Here is a 24712-nt window from a genome sequence, read left to right as displayed (position 1 = left end):
TCGCGACGAGTCAGATCGACGAGATGGCTGGCAAAAAAGAGTCAAAGAAACGAGGGATGCCGTATTTCAAAGAGATCGGAAATGTGCGCCAGACCGTATTTTTCCCACCTTTTCTTCTTTTTTTTTTTTTTTTTTTTTTTCGTTCCTCCTCGAAACGAGGTCCGACTAACGACCACGCCGGAGTTTCGCGCGTCATTATTATCGGCGAGAAACGAGGGAAATCTACTCTAGGGAAACAATCTCTGGTTCGATCCTCCACGCACCCATCAACGATACGATAAAAACTCGCTCGAACTCGACGACAACAACGACGACAACAACAAGAACAGGAGGAATTCATCGACGAATGGAATCGTTGGGGAAATCTTTCGAGCCTAGCCAATCTACACGTTCGTGCACGATAAGCCGCCTTTCCTTACTTTCGGTAGGAAACTTCTCGAATATAACGTCGGATCCTATAACATCGAAATAATATTCGAACTGGGGGAGGGGGTGTGCTCTATCTGCGTACGTGGAAATGTCGGATATTCGCGCGAGGGCGTCGGCAGAGCGTTCGTTAAAGCGAGCGTGCAACCGAGATAGATACGGTACCCTTCGAGACGTAGTCGCTTCCAAAGTAAAGGGATCACGCAGCTCCACTTCCCGTATTAGCCGCTCGTGGTTGCTTCCGCTCTCGTCCTCTCGGTGTTCCCCTCTGCTTGCGCGCGGATCGTCTCTGTCGCGTGCAAACGATAGAAATAGAAAAAAAAAAAAGAAAAAACGAGTTCGGCATTTCGAGGAGAAACCTTAGTGACTCGCCATCACTCGGAGACGATTGGACGAGCGAGTACGAGTGAAAAATTGAGAGAGAAAAGAACAAAAAAAAAAGAAAGGGAAGAAGAAAAAAAGCGCAAAAAGGGAAAAAAAAGACGAGTTAGTTAGGCGCAGAGATTCAGTAGGTCACCGATCATGTAGACACACGTAGGCGTCATCATGTCATCGCTTCTTGCATCTCTTCACGTTTAAAAAAAAAAAAAAAAAAAAGAAAAACGAGACTTAGATTTGCGCGAGGACATGGCTTTTTAGTAACGCTTAGTGCAAACGCGATGCATCGGCCGGGGTGGCTCCGTTTCTGTTCTTCCCTCCCCCTCCCCCTTCTGTCCTCCTCCGGACGGAATGCTTTTCTTTTCTTTTCTTTCCTTTTCTTTTCCACCGATTCGTCGTTGGGCAACGTCCAGTTCCGCGATGCTTATTGGCGTTGCCATCGTTGCCAGGAAGCGGAATCGCGTCGGCTGGTTGATTCGCGCGCGATCAATCTCGCCCCGCCGCCGTTTCCTACGCATTTGGCTCGGTTGATCAGCCGACCATTGTTTACAGCAGCCAAACCACCCTTTCTTTACCGAGTAGCTTCTTGCCAACAACCCGCCCCTCCACCGCGGGAAGGACACCGAGAGCGGTCCAAGCGGACTCGGCCCGCTTTTATTGGCAACTAAGGGTGTAGTTACGCGCGTGGATCGCGACCGCTCGCATTACCGCCTCGCGTGGATCGATACCAGCGTTGCATCGAAATTAATTCCTCTCCTACGATATCTTCCACGGATGGAAGAAACTCGTGATATAAAATGTTCGATTAGAGTGCATCGTTCGTTTCGTTTCCCGAAATTCCATTCGATCTCGGCTCCGTTCAAAAGGGCCACGATTATTCGAAGATCGAGTAAATTGTTCCACGAGAAGGATTGAGACGGTTAACGCTCGTAAAACCCTTTTATGCACCGTATATGTGTATATATATATATATATATAAACGTACGGTAGAAATATTCGAAAGGAACAAGCTGGCCCGAGCTTTGGGCTTTGAAGTACTTCGGCTATCGAGATCGCCTTTCGTTTTTTTTTTTTTTTTCTTTTTCTTTTTCTTTTACCCCAAATACGGAGAACACCTTCTTGCGTTTATCCATTATTGTTTCCGCCACGTAGTAGAGCGTGTCCTCTGTGCCATGGTCTGTCGCTTACCGAGCTCGTTCGTGTGTGACCAGTCGTACGGATAGAACCGCGCCACGGTTGCAACGCGCAGAGCGTAGAGAATGCATATTTGATAAAGCATCGCCAATGAGAACCAGCCTGGCCGCATGCACTCTGTAATCTAGCGCGAGAGATCACAAGCACTCGCCTTACCCCTCCGCCCATATTTTAAACGCATCTGTAAAAAGAAAAAAAAAGAAAAAAAAAAAGAAAAAAAAAAGGATAACACGACGATCACTAATCGGCGAAAAAATGAACGCATGCCGGAGCAGCCACTATTCTAGCCCCCCGCCGGAAAGGGAGCTCTGCATGGACGGGGAGCATCGAAGTCGAAGGGACATGTCGCCGCAGGGGCGTAAACGGGCCCTTATACGGGATCAACCGGCGTCTATTTCTGGTTACCAGACCTATCGCAAGGTGAGTCGTTGCTGCGTCATTTCCACACGTTTTCCCCAAATTTCCCCGTTCTCTCGAGAATTTAACGATCGGTCGAGGAACGGATCGGTAGTTGGAGGAATCGCACGTTGATTTCGAGTCATCGTTTGTTGAAAAAAAAAAAAAAAAGAAAATTTTGGTAAAAAAGAGACGAATCGAAGGAAATGTGTGCCTCAAATTAACAATGATTTCGTGGGCTATAGCTTCCTTTTGCACACGCTGTTATCCGTGTTTCGACGCGATTATCGATTCGTTCCCATCTACGGAACGGGTATGGGTATGGAGTACGGACGGTTGACGTTAAATTCGTTTGATCCCCAGGACGATATTCATCGAGGAATGATGAGCCACAGGTCGCACAGTGCAGCACCCATGGACTCGCCGAGCCTTCGGTACCGCGGAAGGTCCCAAAGTCCCACCGGTCATCGCTCTCTGTCCCCGCCCGAGCACAGATCCATGCCCTACTCGCACGGCTTCGTTCCACCCAGGTACGCGAAGAGAGCCAACGAGCTTCGTTATCGGGACGGGATACAACGCTGATTTCTCTTTTTTTCCTCCAGATTCAGCTCGAGGTCGGCGACAGCCACTCCCACCGGCAGCCCGAAGAAGAGGCAGCTGCCTCTGATCCCATCCGCCCTGAAGGAAAGGGCCGCCCAGGACCTCGAGGAGCGGGCCAGATTCATGAGACACCGAAGTAGGCAGGTGCACACGTACAGGAGTACGGGCATGGGAGGTGAGAGCTCGTGCTACTTTTACACACGATCCCCTCGCCGCGGAATATTAATTCGAAAGTTTTCGAATACCAGTTTTAGAGATACGAGAACATTATAACCTCGTGAAAATCCGCAACCCTGATTGACCCTGTTTCCCGAAATTTCGGCCGGGGCGAGTTACGAGTTCGTATACACGATGTTATTAAATTGGATATTTGGATATCTTTTTGACGCGGTATAATAAAATTTCGGAGGTGTACAATTTTGCGATAGTTTTCGATTACGCGTATCTTATTTTCTCCAGTCGAAAGAACGGAATTCACGCGCGGCAGGAATCGACGAATACCCTCACAGGGGGATGATTCTCGCTTTTTCCAGGTTGGGAAAGACATTACAGCGGTCTGTCGGACTCGGATCTACTCTCGATAGATCACGATCCGTTATCGTTGCCGCACAGTCACGCTTATCGAATGCACAGACCGCGAAGGGGACACTTAAGTCCTGACAAAGACGTACTTGGAGATCTCGGTGACTCCGATATGGAGAGTGTAGCCTCCGTGACGAGCAGTGCCTTCAGTACGCAATCGGAACGACCACGTGGCTCTAGAGGACTAATGTGAGTATAGTTCGATGTCTATTGTACTATATGTGTGTGTGTATATATATATATATATATTTTTTATATGTATATATATGTATATATATATATATTATTTTGTCGAGTCAATGACCTTGCATTTCAAAATCAGTGTACAAAGCAAGACAAATTTCCATAGAGAAGAAATTATCCCTTTAGAGGAGACAGCCATCCACTGTACCATTTTTACGTGACATTCGGTTGAATCGTGCAATAAAATCCTTCCTTCCCTCCCCCCCTCTCTCTCTTTTCGCGTCTCCTCTCGTTTCTCTCTTCTCCCTCTTCCAATCCATGCATTTTCCACAGCTGAGAGAAGAATAGAGTAAAACGCTTTCGTTCCCCGTGTGTGTGTGTGTGTATATATATAAATTAATAATCGTTATTGCTCGTCGATGGACCATGTACACCGTGTGCACAGAATGGAACATTTGATGGCTTACCTTCTCATCGACGACGATAATCCCTGGAATTAAATGGACATTGCCGAATGAAATGACATCCCGTAGTTGCACTCGTCTCATCTCCCCCCCCCCCCACCCGCCCGCCGCCGCCGCCGCCGCCGCCTGCTTGATAGGTTTACCCCGTTACTCCTTCCGCGCTCTCTTCGAGGATTCTCTCTTTCTACCTGCGTTTAGTTGGCTAGAACTTGCACCTCCTATGCACCGTGTCAATGTCCATTTAATATCGTCCCATTCTAATAAAGCAGGGATTAGTGCGTGGCGTTGGTCGAACGGCTAGGTATATCTACACGTTGAAACACGTTTCACAATTGTTGTAATAACGTTGTTTATATACGTACGTACAAAGAGTATCGATAAATCAATCGTCGCACGTCCTACCTGCAGACATAAACCTGCATTTATATATATATGTATATGTATATACGTATGTATATATTTGTTCGGGCGAGTGACAAGATGCGACAAAATTAATCGGGAGATCGAAAATTCTTCTTTCTTTGCCACGTTCTTTTTGCTCGCTTTGATCGAAACGAAAAGAGACGAGAAAAAAAGAAAAGGAAAAAAGAGAGAGGAAAGAAAAAGGAAAAGAGAAAGGAAAAGAAAGAGTAAAGAAAGAGGAAAGAAAAGTCGGGATAAGCGAGAGCGGAAGGAAAAAGAGAACGCGTTCGATCGATCGCGAACGCGCGAGTAGAACGTCTACGTTTTTCTTCTTCTTTTTCTTCTTCTTCTTCTTCTTCTTCTTCTTCTTCTTCTTCTTTTATTCTTTGATGATGAACGAAAAAAAAATAGAAAGAGAAAGAAAAGAAAAGATGAAAGAATGGGCTCGAAAGAAAATCGAATTTAACCTGATAATCGCAGAAGCGCTAAAACTCTATATATGAAAAACATTGTTTGCAGACCGACAGTTAAAAACGTTTTAATACCCGGTGTCATATCCCCAATGCCCCTGCCCCCTAGGCGCAATAGGCGCAGGCACAGACTTAGGGTACCCTGCAGCGAATGTCACTGTCCGAACAACAATCCCACCAAGCCCAGGAGCAACAACCCCAGCAAGCACAATCCCACCCCGCATCCCCTCGTACGGAGCAAGTCCGCAGTGGTGCGCTCGTTGTACAGAAAGATGCGTACGCCGTTCACGAGGTCGCAGACAGTCGACGAGAACATGCTGAGATATTACAGCCCGGAGACCAGCGAGTACAGCGTCTCCGAGGGTTACATGCTCAAGCCGGAGGAGCTTACGGGTAGCTCAAAGAAACGTATACCGGAGATATACGTGGAGGATTGCCTTCAGGTCGACTTCAACGATCGCCTCATCGAGAAGTTTCGCGACAGATACTCGTCGTCGCCCTATCAACTGGAGGCCGGCGCTCGTAGACGGTCGCGTAGCTGGCAAGATCGTGGCGGAAGAAGCGCGAAATCTAGGCACCACTTGTTCTCGAGAGGGTTGTTGCACGACGTTGTTACGGACGATCTCGGCATTAGGAATCTAGACGTTAGCTTGCGGCCGCGTAGATCTTTTTTATTCTCGAAGGCTAGGAGCTTCGACTACGACGTGCTCCACGACACCTACGCCGATCGTTACGCCGGTTTCGGACTAGGAGCGGGCACGCTCTCGCGTAGGGCAAAGAGTTTCGAGTACGACACGATCTCGAGCAACATATTCAGCGACGACAGCCTGAGGACGGCCCGCCGTAAGTTGAAGAAGAATCTCGCCATCAACGACGCCGGTTACGGCGACAAGATACCGGCCCTCGGCGACCAGAGCAAATCGTACTTCGACTCGAACGGCGACGACAACAAGATGCCCACCAACATTCTGCTCGACCGCGAGAAGAATTACGACTACATGCTGAAACAGGATCACAAACCGTTCTACGGCTACGATTCCGAGTTCAGCTGCGGCGAGACCGAGATTTACATGCCGCGTTTCGTCGACAAGCAGGGATTGGACACGAGCTCGACCGTCCCGGCGACGGTTATCGACGGTTATCCCCGGGATTCCTACGAATTCCTATCGGAGGAGAACTCGTTCAGCAGCGACGATCAAACGATCGGTTTCGCCGGTAGGGAGGATCCCCTCCTGCTCGGCCGGGAGGATCCCACGAAAGTACGAAGGTACAGAGGGGAGTCGGCCACGTTCCACCAGGATCGCGACGTACCCGCCACGTACGCGGCGGAGAAATCCCGGGCGAGGAGTCTCGCCGACGCCGACAACGAGCACATATACTGCAGCATAGACGAGGCCGTGGAGAGATACGGGCGGGACAGGAGGAAGATCCCTCGTTCCTCGATCCGACTCGTCCCCGATTTCGAGGGATCCCGCTACGATCCTCCCGAGGGAGGAGGGCGGAGAAGAGCTCGTTCCTCTTCCGCTGTTCGCGATACAGCGGCGCGAAAAAGCGATTCGTATTTGGAGAACGGTGGTTACGACGGTTACGAATGGGACGTGGAGGGTTACGACGACGAGGGTTTCGTCGACAGAGGGAGTATGGACGATTACGAGCAGCAACAGCAACGAGAACAACAACAACAACCGACGACGACGACAACGACGAGGACGACGAGTGTACGAGGACGATTACGACGAGGATGAAAACGTTGCGATGGAGATGTACGAGGATTATTACGGTGGACGAGAGGAGAGAGGGGACGGTGGAAGAGGTAGACGCAAGAGGAGGTCGTCGCAGTACGGCGAATACGACGGCGATTATCGGGATTATCGTTCCGCGGAGGAGTACGATTACGAAGCGCACAGTGGGCCGGAATACGGGCGAGTAGCAGCGGACGCCTTGTACCGAGAGAACACGTTCCCCCGTCGAAGAAGGAGGAGAGGCAGCAGGCGAGAAGGGAGCAGGGAGGCGAGCGCCGGTGCGGGGATTTACGAGAACGTGCAGGCAACCACGTCTTCGTTGGTCGTTCCAACGTTCTCCGAGAGCAAACGGATGATGCTGCAACGGGCTGAATCGACGCCGATCCTACGCTCGGACGAGGAGTTGAGCTCGTCGGAGAGGGCCGAGCGGGCCAGGCGTCTGTATCGTCGCAAAAGGAACACGAGTTGCCCCGAGGCGAGGGAGCTTCGATACTACGATTCTCACTACGACGCGCCTCCGCGAAGAAGGAAGGAGGAGGAGCAGATGGAAGAGGAAGAGAGAAGGACGAACTTTATCCTGGACTCGGACGAGGATTTCGGCTCGATGGAGACGGTCGTGTGCGCGGACTGTTTCCGCCAAAAGGAAACCGGTGGCGGGGCGACGAGGATTCGGGGCGAGGGTCGGTTCGGTTCGGTTTACTACGACGAACAGGTTGGGGAGAGAGGTCGTTACGATTACGACGAAGGCGCGACGACGATGACGACGACGACGACGACGACGACGACGACGACGACGATGACGACGACGACGATGGAGAGCCGCGGCGAGTATTATCACCCGGATTCGTACTCCCCGCCCTCTCGTTCGGGTATCGTAACGTCGGAGTATCGAGGGATTGTTGCTAGGCGTAAGACGAGCTGCCCGGAGTGTCGGGAGTTAGCGATGTCGAGTCACGTGGAGTTAGGTAGGTTCGGCTCGTCGCCGCGTAAGATGGAGGATGGGAGGGCGTCGATAGATCCGTCGAGGCGTGTTAGGTATTATCGTAGGCGAAATAGCAGTTGCCCGGAGGCTAGGGATCTCGAGCTGCTCGAGAAGAGGGAGGAGGAGCAGGGAAGGCGTCAGCAGGCCCAGCGGCACCCGAGCCAGCAACAGGCGCAGCAGCAGGGTAGTAAGAGGAACGTAGCGATCAGCGACACCCTCGAGTACTACGAGTACTCGATGGAGAGCGAGAGCCAGTGCAGCGAGAACTGCGGATTTGGCCCGTGCGATCCGCGTAGGCCCCGTAACCGAGCACCCCACCCCGGTAACGCTAATTCAAGTCTCTTTGATTCCCAAACCGCTACCTCCGACACTGCTAAAAACTACCACCCACGGGCCGTCGATCACCACGAAACCTCACGAAACACGAAATCGTCGCCGCGCGACAACTACGACGACTACAACGATTCGGCCACCACCGTGGCGACCACGACCGCCACGCCCTCCCCGTCGTCGTCCATCCGACGGCATTCGCGGAAAAAAACCGCCGCCGCCGACGACGCCTCCGACGGCCCCGCCGTCGACCACCGCCAACGCGTGGACGGCCGGGATCGCCGATCCTCCACCGTGCCCGAAAGCAGCGAGTACACCGGTCAGTCGGGCTCGTACGAGAAACCGTCCAGGAGCCAGCCACCCGATACCGAGCACGACGATCGTAAAAGGGGTCAGTTCACCAGGAGTCTCAGTAACACGGACGCGCCGCAGGACGAGAAAGTCGGTGAGTCAGACCGCCAACGAACGATCCCGCTCTCTCTCTCTCTCTCTGTCCTCCCCGAACTTTTTCCATCCAAAGGGGAAACGAAACGAGCGACTGACTCGTGTTTCTCGCGTTCGTTTTTCTTTTTTTTTTCCTTTCTTTTTCATCTCTCTCTCTCTCTCTTTCGTGATCGATCGATTTCGTTTCGAATTCAAATTCGGATTTTTTGTTTTCTTCTTCTTCTTTTTGAAGGAGGGGAGAGGGGAAGAAGAGAGTCGGTTTTTTTTTCTTTTTCGCGACATTTTAATTGGATATAACAAGATTATTGCTACACTCGCCTGTTCGAGCTTATTCACGCGAGTTTTGTTTTGTTTCTCAGACGGTAGTTTGAGCGACACGGCGATCGGTTTGAACGTCGAGGACTCCTCGAGAAGGGGTCGCAAGAGCTCGCCCGGGAGTAAAAGCGGAAGCGGAAGTAGCAGCGGTGGGGGAAGCGCGGTGCAGTATCAGTCGGGTCTGGGGAAGAAGAGTAACAGCACCAGTCAACTGTCCGCCACAGGTAACACATCGTCACACTAGTCGTTTCTTCTTCGATTATCATCGTTTTTTTTTTTAATAAGAATATTTTGCGTGCGGTGTATAAACTGTGTAACTTACTTCTGCGCGTCCGTTAAATATATATATATAATTTTTTTTTATATATATATGTGTGTAATAAACGCGATAATCACGGCGAGAGCGGTCGCGCGAAGAAAAGAAAAGAAAAGAAAAAAAAAAAAGAAGAAAACGTTTCTATTCTATTTTTATTTTTCATACTTGTCATACTTGTCGTACACGCGCGATATCTAGATCTTCTCTATCTTCTCTATCTCTGTCTTTCTATCCGTCATCTTAAATCTCTAAGTCAGTCTCTACAGTATATAAATGTAACGATAGTCTCCCTTCCGAGTAAAAATAGCGTAGCGTAAATAGCTTTAGCGCCATTAGCGAGTAGACATTACGATGTGCTCTCGCTGCTTTCGAGCAAAGATAATTTTTCTCCTTTCCTTCTAAAATTTTACAACGCCTCGTTGTTTGTTCTTTTTTCTTTTTTTTCGCATCACTTGGGACGACACTTTGTAAAAAAACGAAAAACCGATTTCGAAAAAATTCGAATTTCGCGTGGATCGAACGAATAATAGAAATTCGAAGGAACCGCGATGTCTTACGATATCGAGAGCGCATCGTAGATGTACAAAAAAAAAAAAAAAAAAAAAAAAAAAAATCCCAGTAAAACGGGGCAGTATGTACATTCTAATCGTATTCTTGTTTTCTCCGCCATCCCTCCTCATCTCTATCCGCCTCTCTTCGACATGAACACATTCACACTTTACTTCTACCAACCGACTTCTATCTCTCGACGCTGGGGACCATTCACGTCATCGATCTGCACCCACCTGCACGAATTCTCATCGTGGCGGGCTATAATCGTCGCTCGCGCGATCGTGTCACGGGACAACACTCGACGCGGATCACCCCCGATCGATCGCTGGAACGATCGCTCTACTATTGTACGCAAAATATACTCGCAACAATACACTCAAATCAAATTCAACGAATGAAATATGTGTGTGTATATATACGCACACCACACATTTTACTACGAAAAAAAAAAAAAAAAAAATATCTCTTCACACACGCATATATACTTATCGTATATATGCAAATCAACAACAACACGATCACATCCGCTGCAACAAAACAATATCTACTACCACGACTACCACCATCACTACAACAACTACTTCTTCTACTACTTCTACTACTACTACAATCACAACAAAAAAACTGTGTCACGTCACGCAAAAACCATAACATACCACGTGCGTCTGTTGGTGGTACATGCGTGGGCGACGAAGGACGAAAACGGCGGCTAGGATTCGGGAAGAAGGGCAAGTCCTCGTTTACAGTTCATAGGAGCGAGGAGGTATTGCCGGAGGACACGGCCAGCGGAAGGAGCGGACGACAACCGAGTTCCGCCAGCAGCGACGGCGAGGGTAGCGGCGACGGGGACAGGTCCGAACACACCCTGCAAAATATATCATCCCCCACCCCCGCCCCCCTTTTAATTATTTCTCTCCCCTTTGATTTCAACCTCCCCTTTGCCACGTCCCTTTTTTTTTTCCCTTTTTTTTTTTCTTTCTTTTCGCTACGCGGCGGGAGCGAGGCGACGCGTGTGTGTCGTCGATTCAATCCCCACCCCCTCCCTTTCGATTTCCACGCGATTCAGATTTAAAGTGACGACGCGCGACTGATCTATCCCTCGATAGATCTCTTCTCTCTCTTTCTCCAACTTGATAATTAGCGCGGTCCACGCTCGGTCGGAGAGGAGGGGGTCGAATGCAACGCTCGACATCGCCGCCTTATCGAGCCTTCGAGAGAAATGTGAGTACAGAGAAAAAAAAATTGCAGCGTACAGAGAGGCACGGGAGAGGCAAGAAGAACGAGAGCAACGTGACGATCGATCCACGACACTTTTTTTTTTTTTCTCTCTACCAGCCAACAACTATATTATAAACTAACACGCAGCGCATAATGACCGATTCTTTTTTTTTTTTTTTTTTTTTTTTTAGAAAGAAGTTTGTGCATTTAGAAAGAGAGTGCATGGGAGTAACACGCGAAACGTTTCCTGGCTATTTCCTTTCTTTCTTTCGTTCTTTCTTTGATTGAAGAGATATTCTTTAATCCCTTCGAATCTTCGATCGAAATTTGAGGAGGAGAAGAAGTGTTTTTTTCTTCGAAAAAAAAAATTAAAGCCGCGAGACGATTCTCGGTTTACTCCCCCCCCACCTCTCCCCTCCTCCTCCATCAGCCCCCCGTCCCCATATAGATAATTAGAGATTGTTAGTAGCGATACGTACGCTCTTAGAGGAACGTTGTTGCACGTTGTTGTCGTCGAACCGGGTCGAGCTCGATGAAATCGAGAAGAGCGGAAAGGTTATGTATCTGCCGTATTCGTAAGAATACCTTACGTATTCAACCGGTCAAGTATCATCATCTCTGTCCGTTTCGGGCTGTCTTATTCGTGACTTTTGTCACTATAGCGCCGGATTGGCGCGAATACGATGTCGCGGTGTCTGTCTGTTTTTGTACAGCTTTTTTTACAACATTTTAGAATGAAACACGTGGTCAACTTGTTGCGAATCTCAGCGCATGATGATCGCGATGAATCGAGAATCAACGCGTCCACGGTAGGTAAGTTGACCACCTGGTTCGTTTTTCATTTATATTTTATCTTAGAGGCAGCTGTTGATAGCGTGCTTGGGGTGAGGGTTGCTCCACCCGTTACGGCTTATTCGTTTCTTGGTGTCTTCGAGCGTTGCAGTGTTCTTATGCGCAATATATTTCTACATATACGTACGTTGTGTGTGTGTGTATATATATACACATATATGTATCTATATATGTGTATATACATATATATATATGTACACACATGATTATACATATCTCGATATCTCTCTCCCTCTTTTTTCTTCTTATCCTTTTTCTTTTTTTTTTTTTTTTTCGTTACAGTTATCAAGTAAAAAAAAAAAAAAAAAGACAGATTCGTTGAATGTAGCGCACAATCTTGTACGTTCTGCCTGCGGACACTTGTCACGTATTTCTTTCGAAAATTTGGTGGTAAACACTCGTTATATTTCTCTCTAATTCGTGCGAAGAGAAACGAACGAGTTTTCGTAGGATCGGACATCCCCCCTCCCCCCTCCATACACGTTTCTGTGTTGAAACACGAACACGACACGCAAAGCAATATATATATATATATACGTAGTTGGCGCAGCGAGGCCAATGTTTTCAACCGTAGCCGGAACCATAGATGTGACGTTTCGTTGAAGGAAGCATACATTCGGAAAATACGTTCAAGCTTGTGACGCTTTTTTTTTTTTTTTTGCTCGCTTCTGATTGCAAGCGCGAGCTCGAGAAACGGAGTTGGGAAGAGCTGTGGGGAGACGCTCGAATTCCCGTTGGCCGTTAACCATTGCCCTATCGTATTCTTTCTTCCAGACAGCGAACGTTTAGCCCCATCGAGGAACGAGATCTTTTGCAGGCTTCCTTGTGTGGGATCATCCATATCATCGAATCTCAAAGCTTAACCCGACAACACAGGTTGACGAAGTCTTTCTTTCTCTACGTGGTAATTGACCAAGTCTAAAGAGAGGAAAAAAAAAAAAAAGAAAAAGAAAAAAGAAAAAAGCCACCCTTCCTTCCCTTACGTCTGTCTGCCTTCCAACCCTCATCGATTATATCATTCATTATATCTGACTGAGTTGAAATGAGTTTCTCGATCACGAGCTGTATCTTGGGCGTGTGTGTGTGTGTGTACCTTTCTCTCCTTATTATCATTTTTCTTAATTTCGTCACGAGAGAGAAAATTCGAATGAGAGGTGAGATCGAAAGATATGCGTGAGCCAACGAGCGAGCGAAAGAGGGAGCGCGAGAGAGGGAGAGAGAGAAAGTTAGTAGAATCGTGATTAGAATCGCGAAAGAAAGATGGCAGGGGGACCACCTGGAGCTGGATTAAAAGAGAAAAGAAAGGGCTGCGGCAGACGCGATACCGGGATGAAAATGAAAGATTATAGCTTTAGCGGTTGTTTCTTGTTTGGTTTACAACGCAGAATGCAGTGTCGGCGGGGTCTTCGTCGGAAGTGGTGTCGCGGAGGCACGCGCCGGTATATCGAGCCGGAAACGCAACAGCACGCCGAGCAGCATACAACGTTCCGAGGAGATTGTACCATATCAGCGCTTTGAATCCGGGAAACAATCGGGATCGGTGGCCAGTGACACAGCCGGAAGTCTCAACTCGATCTCTAGTTCCGAAGGAAGCTCGTAAGTAGTGGCCTCCACCGACCGATTCTGCAACCGGAACTGCGAGACTCCTTGCTGTCTCTTTCTTTCTCTGTCTGTTTCTCTTTCTTCTTCTTCTCCTCCTCTCTCTCTCTCTCTCTGTCTTTGTCTGTCTCTCTCTGTTCTTCACTTCGCGTTCTGTCTCTTTCTCTTCTCTCTCTCTCTCTCTCTCTCTTCCGTCTTCTGTCTCCTTCTCTTCGCTCTATCTGTCTCAACGATCTATTTTCCATTATTATCTTTCCAGCAGGGTTACTCGCGAGCTTTAAATGTACCGAAAGAAGAAAAGATCAATGATCCGCAGTTGATTCGAGGAGAAGTGTTTGGATTAACCCTGCTAATGACTCTACTCTCTTTCTCTCTCTCTCTCTCTCTCTCTCTCTCTCACTCTTTCTGTTTCTTACTTCACCGTGCTCCTCGGACGAACCTTTTTTATTGTTTTATTGCACAGGAGATCGCGAACGTGAAACGTGGATCGTTTTGTCTTTCGACGTGTGATTGAGCTGATGTGTATGCCCAGCATCGATGTTTTGCTCATTCATGCTTTTTTTACTACCCCTTCCCTTCTTTTTTATCACCATCACCACCACCACATGTCATTTCCGTTCGAAACATGCGATTTCTTTTGTTCGTTGAGTTAACGTGAGTTTACCACGAGAAGGAAGAAATGGAAGCCTGCCGAACGTATACGAATGTCACTTATTTTAAGTTTCTTTCGTTTCTCTCGTACTTTTATATTTCAATGTGATATCAATGTGATCTTGATCGTTATCATTTTCTTTTTCTTTTTTTTTTTTTTGTCGATGTTATCGTCGTCTTGGCTTATTGCTTGGCTAAATAATCGTCGAAGCACCATTGTATGTGAACCGCGCACACATTCTGTGTGTATATATATATATATATATATACACGTTACACATATACGTGTTTCATATCATTCGTTCAAATTCATTTTCATCGACCATACCATACCACGACGAAGAATATTTTTATCTATAACCCATCTTAAAAATTAAAAACTGTCTATATATATATATACATATATACGTGTATAGAGTGTTATTATTCTGAACAAATTTATCATGCTAATTTCTAATTCGATCGAGCGCAATGTATATAATATATATATATGTATATGTATATTCACAGACAAATATATCATCAGCCTTTCATTGTGATCGAACCACATGTGATCCGCAGCTAATGATCCCAAGTATTTCTCGACTTTTTTTTTCGAAAAACAAAAAATAAAAAAAAAAAAAGAATCAACAAGATAACGAAACAGTCGGGAAGATGGATATATCAAATCGTTAATCGTCTTACTCTATGTATAAAGAAAACTTTCGTTTCACGCGATATGGCGAGGAGGATGCTAAAGCGTTGCGGTAACTAAGGACTAAGATTTTATAGACAATAAGACGACGAAAGGTAAATCCGACGAACGTAAGTTAAGAGAACAATATTATTCTGGATTAAGTTAATTGACGAAGCATGAATAGACGTAGAGTACAATTAGTCAGATTCAAGGATAATCAGAAGCTGCGCGTAAATCTTAATATCAACGAAATGAAGCGAATCGTGTCAAAGGGCAAAACTGATTATCGTTGAATGGTATATTACTACTCGCTCATAGAATGGACTGCATGCACCGACAGCCTGCTACGTTCTCCAAAACTTACAATTTTCTTCGTATATGTATATATATTATAATATACGTATATATATATATATATATATAATATATATATATATATATATATATATATATATATATATATATATATATTTACTCGCTACACCAACACTATTATTATACTCGCAGCGTGAGTTCTTCTTGTCCATACAAATTGAACGAGATGTGCTCTCTCTTTCCGCACTTACGTCGAAGGCTTTGCGAGAATCGTCCCTCGCTCCCGCGGAACGATCTCTTATTCGTTTATATTTTTATCCCCTTCCCCTTCTCTCGTGATTGATAAATTGATAAATATCGATAAACTTTGGAAAATTAGAGAATCGATGGAACGATACGTCGAACAACAACGAATAATAAATGTTATACGTTTATTATCTTCGATTCGCAGACCCTGTGAATCGAGCTTTCCCTCGAAAAAAAAAACTTTCTGTTCAAACCAATTCTCTCCCCCCCTACCGCCCACCCCCGTTCCCCGTTTTAATTTTTACATTTTTCTTTTTCGTTCGATCTTTTTCAACAAACCCACCTTAATAAATAATCGAGAGACTTCTCGATGGTTTCGATTAAACGTCTCGATTTTGGGAACTGCAGTTGGTCCCCCAGTCTGCGAATGTCGGGCGAGACCGGCCAACTGAGAGATTTCATCGAAGATCTTGGGCCTGGACAAGTGGTCGGGAGGCAGGCACTCGGTGCTCGCTGCCTTGGCGAGATTCAGCTCTCGCTCTCTCAGAAGAAAGGCTTCCTCGAAGTGGAGGTCATACGTGCCAAAGACCTTAAACCGAAACAGGGCACTAAAGCCATTCCAGGTTCGTTCGGTCAATTCTTGGACCTATTACTTTTATTCGCACCATGGGTTATTTTTTTTTTTTTTTTTGTTTTTAACACATTCAATGGCTGCGTCCAAAATCGAAGCGAGTCTCCAGTGAAGGATTTATTATTAATATTGATTTTAAATGAAAAATGGGTATATACAGTGACGATACCAGCCGGATCTTGAATGTGTTGAAACAATTCTGATTTATTTATTTATTAATCAATCCGAATCATTTTATTATATCGATCCTCCAGCTTCCTACGTGAAAGTTTATTTGGTGAACGGGAAGAAATGCATCGCGAAAGCGAAAACGACAGCAGCCAGGAAAACGTTGGATCCATTCTACCAACAGTCGTTAGCCTTCAGGGAAAATTGCCGGGGTTGTATACTGCAGGCAAGTATACGCCGATCCGCGATGATCCCCTCCCCCTTTCATTAAATCGTGTATATAATCGTAATCGTATTCGCGAGATTCTAATCGGTTTAAGAGATTTCGATATTAATCGCCCCGTGTCTTCCTTGCCGATGTTACAGGTGACAGTATGGGGTGATTACGGCCGATTAGAAGGGAAAAAAGTGTTCATGGGCATTGCGCAGATCGTGTTGGACGAACTGAACCTCAATGAGATGGTGTTCGGGTGGTATAAGCTGTTTGGCAACATATCCCTGGTCAGTGGACCTCCATCCTTAGCTTTGTCCCGTCGATCCTCGGCCACGTCCTTAGAGTCCTTTAAGATTTAAACAGCTCTTCCATCTGGTATTCTCTTTTAAGTGTAATCCGACGCTAGTTTTCGAACTTCTTTTCGAGCACAATTCCCACGATGGAAAGAGTTGAAAAAAAAAAAAAAAAAAAAAAAGGGTAAAAGAAAAAGAGAGAGAGAAAAAAGTATATATAAAAAAAAAAAAAAAGAAAGAAAAAAAAATATCGAATATATTCTTGATCGCGATTTGAATATATAATCTACACACATATACACACACACACATATATTTTTTTTTTCGAACAGAATATCCATATATATAGATGTAATTGTTGGCGAATATTCGAGGATCGTTAAGATGAATAAAAAACGCGTTAGTCGTAAGTTTAAGGGATAGAGATTTTCATGCGAGATTTCACGCGATACGTTATTCGTTCCATCGCGTATCACGAAGAAATTCGTCGCGTTTCAATCCGTTCGACAATCGATAATGGCATCGATAATCAATCGATAACCGTCGGCTCTGAATACGGTGAAAGAGGAAATCACGATCGATGATCGTATTATAATCGAGAAGAATGATGAAATGTACAGAGAGGAAAGTTTGCGTGGGTAAAGTATTGGGCAAGTGAGTTCGCGTCGTTGGACGAGAGAAAAAAGAAAAAAAAAAGAAAAAAAAAAAAAACGAGAAAAGTGTGTTTTACTTTGCAAGGTAACAGCGAGAATGGGAAAAGTGTGAAAGGTCGTACGAGAGGACATGTCTTTCTAGAAACACCACTAGCACATCACATATCATGTACGGCATATCAGATGAGCCACTAGTCTGTAGACTAGATGTAGAGATAGCAGCCATGTTCCTGGAGCGCCAGATAGTTTTAGGTACGCACCTAAAAGATCAACGCATCGTTCCTAAATAATTTGAATTGATTTGAAAGCGATCTCGCGCGGATACTTGGACAATATTACTCTTCCGTGTTAATCTCTCGTGTGTTTATTCGATTGTTGTAAAGGGTTGAAGTTTGAATCATAATCAAATATTTTCAAAAGTATCCACGTGAAATCTATCTGCTGTTAAAAGTACCCCTTGTCTTCCGTTTTATGATGAATTATTATGAATTATATCTTGTCGCTTTTTAAATTTCTTTCTTGTATTGGTGGCCAATCGTATATTTTTCAGCTTCCATTCTTTTCTTCCTACTATGAATTTTTCTTTTCTTACTATGAATATCTCTGTATTTGTTTTCTCTCCACAATCTGTATTCACAATCTCGAAATCTGATTGTCTTTTTTTCCTCTTTCTACTTTTCTTTTCTTTTTTCTTTCTTTTTCTTTGACTGTTCGTTACTCGCAGCTACGAGTAATCGTAGAGAACCCCCCGACATTGCTTGATTACTTGTGTTACTTTGTTGATCTACAATTCTGCACAACATTGCACCCTATCGCAAATACCTTTTTTTCAACGATTTCAGTCCAATGTGCGAAACCTGTTCGATTTAATAGAGTAAATTTGAAAAAAAAAAAAAAAAATAAAAGAAAACAAAGATAAAAGGTAAGTCTGCCGTATTCGGAGTCCTTTGTCCAAGTTTTCTTCAATGTCTCTTATACAAATAATAACACTGGGAGAACGACCAAAAATTTATCCCCGAGTGATGCTCCACCAAAGATGCAACATCCTTTCCTGATCTGAATCTCTTATTTTTAATTGTGTAAATACGTCCGTAGCTACTTCCACATTTATCTACTTCTTATTGTTCCTCTTATATATACGATGTTTCTATGGATTATATACATATATTATCGCGCCAAAAGCCGAGCAACCGACTGATCTGTACGTTTTCGTTTCCTTTACAGTGAAAGCAACCCAGAGATACTCGATACGAGATCGATACGAATTTCAACGCGGTGTGCTGTGAGAAAGGAGTGGCGAACGGTGGTGATTCGATGTTCGATGTTCAAGTGATACGGGGAACGAGAAACTTGTGAAGTGGTGAAATTGTTCGTATCTAAACCCGTTACGAACCCGTGATGTGAACGCGAATATTGTGAAACATCCTCACGAACCATTTAACGAAATTTTAAGTAATAATAATATTAATAATATTAATATATTATTCGCGTATTCGCGAAGAGACATTATATTTGTACATAATTTAGAACGCTCCGTGTGTTGAACGCCAATGTGACGATTTTCAGAACACAATATATATATATATATATATATATATATATATTTACATATATATGTATATAAAAAGAAAAAAGACAGTCGTAGTATCAAATGAACAATCAAATGAACAAATTAGAAAGAAAAGGAAAAGAGAGAAAGAAAGAAAGAAAAAAAGAAGGAAGGAGAAATTAACTTGGAACTCGTTGTCAAAGTTTTTAGCCAAGAGATATCATCGTCAGAGCGTATATTATTTATTGTAAATATTATAACAATGATATATATATATATAGGCATATATATGTATATACATATATATATATGTACATATATATATATATATATATATATATATATATATATATTATTATATATATGAATTCGCGATACGTATGCACGAAACTGTTTATTAAGAAAAAAAAAAAAAAGATGAACAATTTGCCTTGACCGTCGCGTTTTCGTCATCCCGTTCCCCTCGCGATTTCAAGGATCGCGGCGTAACCGCAACGCGACATGGATTTTTACTATCGTCGATCGAGAAAAAAAAAGAGAAAATAATAATAATAATAATAATAATAATAATTAAGCTCGAGACGAGACCGGGACTTTGACTCGAGCTTTGCATCGCGTTTGTATCCGTCGAAAATCGTCCGTGGATTCGAACGTATCGCGAGAGCGAACGGGAACGAGGCCGAGAAATATCGTGAATTAGCGAATTGTTGTTGAACGTTAAAGTAGCCCATCTTCAACTATTTTGCGAGTGAGTGAGCGACTGAGAGTGAGTGAGTGAGCGAGCGAGCGAGTGAGTGAGTGAATGAATGAGTGAATGAGTGAGTGAGAGAGAGAGAAAGATTGAGAGTACGAGGCGTACGAAAAAAGTAAAATGCTAACTATATCGACTGTCATATATTGTGATTATGTTAGTTTTTATTTAATTGTCGAATAACCTCACGAATCGGATGTTACGCGTAAGGGGACAACCGTATGTACCTTTTAGAATATTTTATTCTCTTTATCGACTTGCACTCGACTTTCAAAGGAACGCTCGTTTTTTTAACGTGAATATTTACTGAACGAACCGCCCACGTAATTCTTGCATATAAAACGGACCCTCCGTGGAATCGCGCCTCGTCCCCTGAAAAACGAGACACGGCACGGACACCGTCGATCCATGAATTAACATTACGCATCACTGCTGACCGAACCTCACGGGAACGGAAGCGGGAACGGCGCCCGCCATCGTCCATCGAGGAACGAGGAGGGGGGGAGGGGGGGGGGGGAGGAGGCGCGATTCGTGAAACTCACAATCGATTTTATATCTCTTAATTATCATGTTATGTGTTCGATCTTTGTCTGTGCATTCGTCTGGTCACTTGTGAACACAAAAATTCGATGAGCATGCACGTGTACGTAGATAATTATCTGTAGCATTAAACACTTGATTAACGAATGTAATTTCCTTTTTGCTGATTGTGCTTGCAATATGTGAATTCTCTTTGGAAATGAGGACGGGAGGGAGGAAAGGAAAGGAGAGAGAAAAAAAGGATGAGGATAAACTGGGATAAAAGAATAGAAGAAAGAGGAGAATTATTGAAAGTTGATCGTAGAGAAAAATTGGGAATAAAAGAGGAATCATTCGAGTCGAAGAGATTAAAAAGAAATCTGCCGGTTTAATTGCTTCGAACAAATACGTTCCGCTTTTTGGATTGCACGTATTACGCATTCGTTGAGAAACACGACGGTTGTGGTCGTCCTTTTTCATCACGACGAAAATTGAGTTCGTTCCCTTACATCGCTTCACTCCTCGTTTGTTGCTCTTTAAAAGGTACTCCTTGGATATTGATCGACGTCACTGAAATAGAGTCACCATTTTTCTTTCGGAGATACTGCAGAATAGCTACTTATGTAGGTACCGCACGAGGGTCTAAAATTTGCAACCGAATCTAATTTTTCGTATATCGACCTACACTTTTCCTCGAAACGTTTGAATAAGAATTTTCATATATTAAAATATTAGAACATTTAGAAAGTTTTTCTATGTCAGTGACTTCACTATCGATATCTCATCGTATATTTTTACGCTTATAAAATCCGGTGTCACGCTATTCTGCTTTAAACTCTCGCGACAACTCTATCATTTCCTTCTTGCATTTGCACTCTATCGTATTACCCGCTATTACCACGCGAAATTTCTACAAAATTCCATAGAGATATAGTTTAAGCAAGTTCGAGCGAAACAATGATACGTGATCACGATGTGAGGCTTAATTTCGAAAACAGAATTGAGATGAGATGGATAAAAAAAATAGTGAGAAACTCGATTCTTTCGCGACAAATTCTATAGATAGGCTGAACCATCTGGTAACCGGGTAATCGATCGACCATTATTACGAGAAGGATGTATAAAAAAAGAAGCGATATCTTATCATACCTATAACACGCTTGATTTAGTGGACAGAACGTGCAGCAAAGGAATAAAAAAAAAAAAAAAAAAGAAAAAAGAAAGAAAAAAAATCGAAAAAATAAGCTTTTTTACTCGTGAACGAAGAAAAAAAAAAGCGAACACAAAAACCAAACGTAGAGTTCTATCAGACGACGTGTAACGTAAACTATCAAATGAACAAACGAAGAAAAAAAAATTACTATTAAGACGATTTCTAAGTAAAAAAAAAAAAAAAAAAAAACATTTTGCAAGTGCATGACTTATATTAGTAGACTCTTGGAACAATGACTACGTAATTAATCACACAACAAAATATAAACTCTGTATTAGTGAATAACACTCGATAAACGGGGAAAAAAAAAAAAAATATACAAGACTACGAATTATAATAATACGTTCAGTTTGTAATCCGCCGGTTACTTGCGGCTGTAAGATTCTTCGCGAAATTTATTCGATTTCTAACTTCTTACAATTTTAATTTTCTTTTATTTATTATTTTTCATTTTACAATACGATACGAAGGAAAAATTTAAATTTGACGAAATTGAAAATTAGTTTTAAAATTTTCAATTCCTTAATATTAACAATTTATTATAATCATGATAAAATTATATAAAAGAAATTTCGCGAAGGTCTTATCGTTGCGAACTGTTAATGCTTATGATATAAAATACTGCATATCCTATACAAACGTAGGACTTTTATAATTAGTAGCCGGTTTTAAGAAATTCCGAAAGAAAAAAAGAAAAGAATGGAAGAAGGAAGACGAGTTTACTTTTTCTACACTTGCATTATCAGGTAATTTGGAGAATTAAAAACATCGATAAATTCTCGTAGAAAATTTCGTTAGAAATTTTGAAAAGAATTGTTAAACAGGTAAACGTATCAAAAATGAAAACAAGCAGGCTGAATTTGAAAAAATGATAGATATCACTGTTTTTAATTTCGTATGATTTGATCTAATTTAATTCCTTGACTATCTTCGCAGTAATTTAAAATTTAATATTTATATTAATTAATATTTTTTAAAAATATCCTACTAAATAAATTATCTTTAAAAATTTTTTAAAATTGATCCAAATTAAAAAGTAAGAAACGTATAATTTATTTATTATTAATTTCAAATTCTTTCAAAATAACTGAAAAGTTTTAACTGAAGAAATAACGCGAAGAGAGTCAAGATAGAACTCGTTAATTTTCACACTCTTGCCATGCCCATTTGTACATAGGCATGCTCAATCTTAGGATCGAACACGCATCGTGAATCACATATATATTATATATACACATATACATACAAATAGTATTAATTACGAAAACGAACAAATTAATATCCAACTTTGTACCTATATACTTACAATGAATTTAAACGAAAACGAAAAGAAGATTGAAGGGAGACAAAAAAAAAATGAAATCTTTCGAACAAATATAATCGAATCGGACAAAACAATGGCTGAAACGAGATAGAAAGGGGGCGTAATAGTGAAAATATAAAAGAAATAAATTAATCGCAAAGAGAGATAGAACGAGTAAATAATACAATTTACACGGAATGCAGAAAATTTGAGAGCCAAGGGGTACCACTTTTGTCAAATTTAGAGAGGCAATTTAGGTTTACGATTACGATATAGGGTGTGCGAGAAAGAACGAGTGTGAGAACAGAAAAGAGAGCGAGAGAGATAGATGAAAGAAAAAACGATAAAAACGAAGGGACACTGTCAACGATTTCTTTACACAATGAAATTCATTACTTACTTAAAAATTTCGTAGAGACGATCCAACGTAGCTATAGGTGTTCCTGTAATCGCGTCGAACGATTAATACGATCAATAATGTGCTTCGAATTCGTTGCTTTTGTTAATGGATTTCGACAAGTCACGCACAAACACTGCACTGTATAAGATCATTTCGACGGAACTAAGGAATCTCAAATAGACTTTTCCAATTCGTCAATGCCTCGATCACGTGACTTTCTAATACTGTTGATTCCCATAGTTTCCCGCGCGGGTCGCTCGCGACGGAATCGATGCACATATCGATTGTAAGATCACGCGGTTCTGATTCTCGAATATCAATGAGGCAACTTCGCACCGTTCGAAACATGCGCCAACCGCTTGGGACGGTTTTCTAATTTATCTGTGTGACATACGTCCGGATATATTTCGAAAAGGAACACGGAGGAGTACGGGCGAGAAAGCAAGGAAGAGAGAAAGGGAGAGAGCGTGGGATATCACGAAAAAAGGTGCGTCATTTTCGTTAGAAAGAGAGAGAGAGAGAGAGAGAGAGAGAGAGAGAGAGAGAGAGAGAGAGAGAGAGAGAGAGTGAGAAAGAGAAATTAAGAAATACAAAGGCGAAAGAATTTAAACAATACGATTAGATAAAAAAGTTCCGTGGGAATAAAAAGAACTCGGCCGGGAACTCCTCCGACGATTTCTTTTTCTTTCGTTCTCGGGGAAATGTCTAGGATCGATACAGAATCGGCTGCAAATCCTTGACACGAAACCGTTTTTAATCGTAGTTCTGTATATATCTCAATGGTTCGGCTAGCTGGTAAAAAATTCGAAATGCAGCACTGCTACGATACGAGGAGTTCATGGCGGGATCTATACGCGGAATGATTAAATATAAAGCGTTAGTGACTGTATCCAGTATAATATATCTGATAAAAGATACCCCTGATGCCAGATATGGCGTGTGACAATAAAGTGATTCAATGATCTCGTCGCATTTCAATCGCAGCCACCTTTCACGATACACAGGCACACACTTATATATATACATTTACACACACAAACACGTGCATATAGACATGTATATTTTAACGCAAAACGAGAACATTTTTTTTGTAAAGTACGAGACGACACCGCCGGAATTCAACGATCACGATGTGTAAAAGAAAGTATCTCATCGTTTTCCGATTACTCGTTACTCCGCTGTTAATTGATAATGTCAGTAATATTTTTAACAAAATAAAGCTACCTTATTCAAAGCTGAGAGAACGACTTTCTTAAAAACCTTTATATATTATATATATATATATATTATGTAAAAATTTCCTTTTCACTTTTTTCCTTTCGATTTATTTACGATTTATATGCTTGAATTTTATTGCATAAAAAATATTAGATTTTTTTTGTCTCTTATATAAGATCACTTATTATTAATCACACGCGATATTAAATTATTTATCAAGTTAATAAAATTAAAAATATTAAAAAAATAAGAAAGATTAAGAAATAATTTTACGAATTATGTTAAATTAAGAAATTAATAAATAAATAAATGAGAAATAGTAATTACTTACAAACTTATTAAAATATTAATAAAATATTTTTGAAAGTTACAATGTTTAAAATATAAAATAATAAATATTTAAAATTAAAATATTTTTATTTTCGTATATAGAGACTCTACCCGCAGTTACCTTCGTTATCGATGTA

General features: G+C 42.7%; 1 protein-coding gene across 1 annotated transcript in view; it reads left to right on the top strand.

Moving 5' to 3' along the window:
* Window positions 1-24261, top strand: part of Rim (Rab3 interacting molecule) — a 67291-nt gene extending 43030 nt beyond the window's left edge. Inside the window, exons 14-26 of the mRNA XM_086914004.1 lie at window positions 2274-2418; window positions 2758-2924; window positions 2997-3169; window positions 3528-3765; window positions 5145-6752; window positions 6808-7585; window positions 7655-8594; window positions 8953-9132; window positions 13232-13442; window positions 15742-15956; window positions 16219-16358; window positions 16499-17544; window positions 18517-24261. Coding sequence (XP_086770130.1) covers window positions 2274-2418; window positions 2758-2924; window positions 2997-3169; window positions 3528-3765; window positions 5145-6752; window positions 6808-7585; window positions 7655-8594; window positions 8953-9132; window positions 13232-13442; window positions 15742-15956; window positions 16219-16358; window positions 16499-16705 — 5002 coding nt within the window. The 3' untranslated portion in view covers window positions 16706-17544; window positions 18517-24261. The remainder of the gene's footprint in view (window positions 1-2273; window positions 2419-2757; window positions 2925-2996; window positions 3170-3527; window positions 3766-5144; window positions 6753-6807; window positions 7586-7654; window positions 8595-8952; window positions 9133-13231; window positions 13443-15741; window positions 15957-16218; window positions 16359-16498; window positions 17545-18516) is intronic.
* Window positions 24262-24712: the final 451 nt, after the last annotated feature.

Source organism: Apis florea, unplaced genomic scaffold (genome assembly GCF_048593485.1).
Source record: "Apis florea isolate Af1SG1 unplaced genomic scaffold, ASM4859348v1 contig_3564_pilon, whole genome shotgun sequence".
NCBI classification, from domain to species: Eukaryota; Metazoa; Arthropoda; class Insecta; order Hymenoptera; family Apidae; genus Apis; species Apis florea.
Note: the sequence above shows the minus strand (reverse complement) of the source record. Positions and strands in the feature narration are given on the sequence as shown.